This window comes from Erigeron canadensis, chromosome 3 (assembly GCF_010389155.1).
Source record: "Erigeron canadensis isolate Cc75 chromosome 3, C_canadensis_v1, whole genome shotgun sequence".
In the NCBI taxonomy this organism is placed as follows: Eukaryota; Viridiplantae; Streptophyta; class Magnoliopsida; order Asterales; family Asteraceae; genus Erigeron; species Erigeron canadensis.
This window is the reverse complement of record NC_057763.1, coordinates 38,261,456-38,266,551: the sequence shown is the minus strand read 5'-3', so window position 1 is coordinate 38,266,551 and position 5,096 is coordinate 38,261,456. Positions and strand designations below refer to the sequence as shown.

Here is a 5,096-nt window from a genome sequence, read left to right as displayed (position 1 = left end):
TTGATGTACTTTTTTTTATCATGTAGGTTTAGAAAAAAAAGCTTTGTTTCTGTCAAATAATTGATCTTATTCACGTTGAAAATTACATGTCTTTGAGGATTGTAAGGGATAAATCTTTTGTGACAGATTTTTCTATGACTTTTGTCAGAGGACGTATTTGTTTGACATATTTAACATGTATTCAGTTTCATACAATTTATCAAGGTGTGTGTATTTCTACATATTTTATTTTAAATCTATATGTTGAGGATTTTATGCTCATGCATTAAAACTTATAGTGTTTACTAATTAGTTTAAAATAATAATTTTTTTTCTAACAAGTTTTTGTTATCAATCATCATTCATAAATAAAACTATGACATTACTTCTTCTAACCAAATTGTTGCTTGCTTTGTATGTAAGTACAGATTCTTTAAACTCATATAACGTTATTAGATTACTTGATGTATCAAAAATTTTGTCTTTTGTTTTATTTCTTTTCATGTGCTTAGAAAAAAAAAAACTAAGATATTAAAAATACGATAATAACTAAAACGTTTGTAATTAAAAATATTTGTATAAAACTTTTAGTAAATATTTTTTAACATCCGCACATCATGCGGATAAAAGACCTAGTTAACGTGTATATATAAGTAGAAAACAATAACAATGAGAAATGGTAAATTAATATAAGTAGAATAGTAAGATAACAATAACAATAAAAGAAATAAAAATGGTATGCTAGAATAGAAGCCAAAGAGGGTTTAAAGAAAGAAACACAAAAATGCCGTGATAAGCCAAATACACACAACACAACCAAAACCAACCCACCTCTTTTATCACCCACCACCACTGCTTCTCCGACGATCTGAACAACAAATTATATTTAAAAAGAATAAGAAAAAAAAAGGAGCCGGCTTTCAAAACATGGTATCAAACACAACATGGCTTCGATATCTCGCCAGGCGTTTCGAGTATTCCCTCGCCCTTAGCTACAAGGTCGTCTCCCCCATTTATATCTTTATCCTTTAATTTTTAATTTATCCTAGATCTTTATTATTTATACTTCTTTTCTAAACATTTTTTTTTATTTACACTGATTAATTATTCTTGGGTTTTAGAATGGTTATCAAATTAAAAGTTAGGTTCTTTATGGCAATCTTTTTGTTTTTGGTTTTATTGAATTATTATAAAGAGTGCATTTTTAGGACCATATTATATGGTGTCATGATCTCTTTTTTTTTTTTTAATTAATTGTAGTTTTATGTTTTAAAGAATTTGATTGTTCAAATGTTACAGAGGTTGAATTAAAATATAAATACAATTAATTTACTGAACTTGTTATGTAGTTACTATAGATATAAGAAATACTATGTAGTGATGAGGTTTAATATCTCAGATGGTTTGCAGATTGTTCGGTTTGGAGTAGTTGTGATATCAGAGGACTAAAATGAAACACTAGGGATATTTGGTCCTCACAAGAGGTCTCAGGGACAAAACCTTCCTAGGAAAACATCTTGGGGGTGGTTAACGAAATGGTCATGGAGAAACCCTGGTTAGGTCGGTTGCATTCGAGTCTAAATACTTGATGACATTTGACATCCTATAGTGTTATGGCTATAATCGGAAGTCTAAATTTTAGGTTTATATGAAACAACCAAGAATACAACAAATTAGTCTTGGGGTATTGTTAGATTTCATGAAGTCTCGGTTCCACTCCATTCCAGCATACGTCATTACATTTCTATTGAATGTGGTCATGAGAATGTATGAGAATGTGGTCATGAGAATGTGTATATACATTGTTCCACGCCATTTTGTTATTACATGGAATATAGAGAATTTACAATAATAACTGGAAGCTTTGGATAATCTGTATCGTGTCAATTTGTGTAGTCATAGTTTTCGGTAGCAAAAGCATAGGCTCGCTGAAAGGATTTTAGGAAGACACATGTACAGAAGAATGTTGGGGTAGGAAACATTCAGGGAAGCATGAAATATGAATTACAGTTTCATTTAGATGTTAGTGAGCTAAACTTTGTAATGGGTAAGTGCTTTTAGGTATGTGGCTGAATGTTGGCCAAGCTAACATTTGCCAGCTGTTTAATAGTACCTTTTTGCTCCTACAATGGTTACTCGACAAATTTTACTGAATTAGATAACTGTTAAATTTTAATGGAATCTGATCTTAGAGTTTTGCTCTTTAAAGAGTCGGTGTAACCCATGGAAAGGAGCAGTTCTGCAACTTAGTCATTGATGTACTTTGAAAAGGAAATTTACAACCTTTTGTTCTATTTCAGAGTGTCTGACAACGTATTGTGCGATGGAACACTGTTTCTGTCCTACCTCCGCTATAGACAGTAGCAAATCTTTTATAAACTTCTATATTTAATTTAATAGATAGATCATAGTAGAATTAACCTGAGAGGAAACTGATCCTAGTGGAGGAATATATATTATTGCACACATAATCATGGAAAAGAACATGAGTATCTACAATTGCTACGGGAATTAGGGTTGTATGTATTTTTTTTTTGATGTACGAGCTGTACTTGGATAAAGAAATAGCAAAACTCTGTCCTCCTTCTTGGAAACAAAATATATGGTTACCACCGACCCTACTGCCAAACTATTCACAACTCGTATGTATAGTTAAAACATGTGACGTAACACCCAAACTTCTCCGTAGTCCTTACTCTGCTTGAAAGAGGGAAAAGATTGCAACTTTGGTCTTAATAACTTAACCTAATAATTTGTAGCCATAGAACCACACTGCCTTGAAAGGATGTTGTGTTGACTTTATTTAATTGTAGTATCTGGTGAAAGCATTTTACTTAGTGACCTTTTCTGTTGCAGAGCTACAAACATGGTAAACTATCTAACACAGAAGTAGGTGACAACATTATGAAAACTTTTTTCCAAGGAAAGTTAACTTTTTTGCATTGGAACAAGGGAGAGGAGATGGCTCCGACAATAGCACCCGAGGGCGGAACTCTTCTTGTTAGGAAACTACCTGCAGCAGATGCACAGTAATCTCACATAACCAATAACTATCTATTACTTGCATCTGCTTGTGTATCTATGTAATATATTTATTTATATTTTGTTTCTTATAAAATGATAGCCATCATTTTATGGAAATACATCTTGACAGCGATCTTGATATTTTCTCGTGTTTGAATTCTATTTAATCAGGCGTGTTTTTGTTGGGGATGTGGTGGTCATGAAGGACCCTGAAAAATCAGATAATTATCTAGTTAGAAGATTGGCTGCCATTGAAGGGTATGAAATGGTCTCTAAAGATGAAAAAGATGAACCGTTTCTACTTGAAAAAGATCAGTGCTGGGTGTTGGCTGACAACGAAAAATTAAAGGCCAAGGTATTTCAAAACAACTGTTACCTCCTGGTCTACATGAAAGACTCAAAAACGTCTGTTTGACTACTTGGAAATCTACGTATCTTGTATCTGCTTCTATATAAACTACTAAACATTGCATGCTAAAAGAACCCATTGCTTTGTCATTTTTGTTTTTGTATAAAATCAAAAAAGTTAAGTTAAAAAGAATGGGGTAGAAAGTTATTGTTTGGAAAGAAAATGAGAAGAGTTTTTGTGGTGATAATCCCATGTCTAGTAATTGTAGTTGTGTACATACATGGTGTCCTTTTCCCTGCAACATACCACCTTCTTTGCTTCCATTTCAAATAATATGTAACACTTGACTTGGCATATAGTTTGATTAATCGAATGTCTAATATTCTCCTTGTTACAGCAGACTCCTGAAAACTTTTGTGGACCTCAGACATAGTAACCAAATCTAAGTAACAATTGCTCAAGGCATAAAGGTGGCAAAACAGGCAGTTGGATGTGTTGGCTGATAGTATAATGTGTTCACGTTAAAACAGTAATTTTTTGCATGATCTGAACCGGGCCAGATAGACCCACACTTTTGCCCTTTTCTTTAGGTCATCAGTGTGTCAATTTTGATTACTTGTGTACATTCCTTTTTGGCTGATATATTTATATTTTTTTAGTTTCTTTTAGCTTTTGGGCTGATATGTTTATAATCTTCTTAAGTGTCTTCTTACATTCTGGGTCAAGGTTTAACATAAGCCTTTCTTAAATTTTTTCAGGAAGCAAAAGACAGTCGGTTATTTGGTCCGGTTTCAATGAACGACATAATTGGCAGAGTGTTGTATTGCCTGAGAACCGCAGTTGATCACGGTCCTATTCAAAACAGGTACTTTGTTTGAGTAGATAAAACATGATAGCTGCACTTTTCATCTGGTAAAACTTTGAATAATGTGTGTATTATTGCATCTGTCAGTCCATTCAGCATGCAGAAGGACTTGCCCGTGTTGGAAGTGGAATTGGATGTTGATGAAATGGCCAAAAACCATAAAGCTTAGAAAGTATTTGCAAGAAAGAAATCTCTCTCAAATCAGTTTGTATGTACTCTGTTTTTCGTCAAATTTTTACTATGTTGTTCCTCAAGAACAAAGAGTCAATAATTAAAGTTCAGATCTTCTTGATTCCAATTGTCTACAAGTCAAGCAGGATATCTTTTGGGAGAGATGGTGTATTCTTATCATGTTCTTTGTACTTTTCAACTTCTGCCCGATTTGGTGACATGGGTTTATTAGAAAACTTGATGATCTTGCTTGGATTTTTGTATGTTCATGAGCTGCCTAATATCGGAGTGAAATCCTGAGGCATTGATGTTATTGTATGTCTTTTTCTTTCTCTGTCATATTATTAAAACAAGGCATGTAGTTTTGTTTGTGAGAGTTTTATTGTATTAAGGATGTACAGTTTAGTGAGGATCAGGCACTACTTCCATTAAGCCGAGTACACTTTTGTTAGCGTCTTTCTAGCATGAGGCCTGCTTTTATTATTCAATAACATAAATAATAACCTACATTGACTCAATTCAATTCTTTCCAAAACCAAACCCCTTCTCATCTCCAGAGTTTTGTAGGTAAAGCATACGCCAAATTCACCAAATCTTGGATCGGAATCTTTAAGCACAAAATAGGTATTGAATTGGAGCAACTTGCTTTAATCAAAGGATTTCGAATTAGGTTTTGGAAACTTTTATCAAGATGTAGGTATTACTATT

General features: G+C 33.1%; 1 protein-coding gene across 1 annotated transcript; it reads left to right on the top strand.

Annotated features, from left to right (window-relative positions):
- The first annotated feature begins 756 nt into the window (after positions 1-756).
- On the top strand, positions 757-4,745 carry LOC122594076. The gene is made up of 5 exons (XM_043766550.1): positions 757-978; positions 2,836-3,008; positions 3,175-3,358; positions 4,111-4,217; positions 4,305-4,745. Exons 1-5 carry the CDS (start codon positions 907-909, stop codon positions 4,384-4,386), a joined length of 618 nt encoding a protein of 205 aa, XP_043622485.1. The 5' UTR covers positions 757-906; the 3' UTR covers positions 4,387-4,745.
- The last annotated feature ends 351 nt before the right edge of the window (positions 4,746-5,096 follow it).

Coding starts and splice junctions, on each gene's coding strand:
- LOC122594076 (XM_043766550.1), top strand. CDS start 907: ATGGTATCAAACACAACATGGCTTCGATATCTCGCCAGGCGTTTCGAG. Junction 3,359..4,110: donor ACGAAAAATTAAAGGCCAAG/GTATTTCAAAAC, acceptor AAATTTTTTCAG/GAAGCAAAAGACAGTCGGTT. Junction 4,218..4,304: donor CACGGTCCTATTCAAAACAG/GTACTTTGTTTG, acceptor TGCATCTGTCAG/TCCATTCAGCATGCAGAAGG.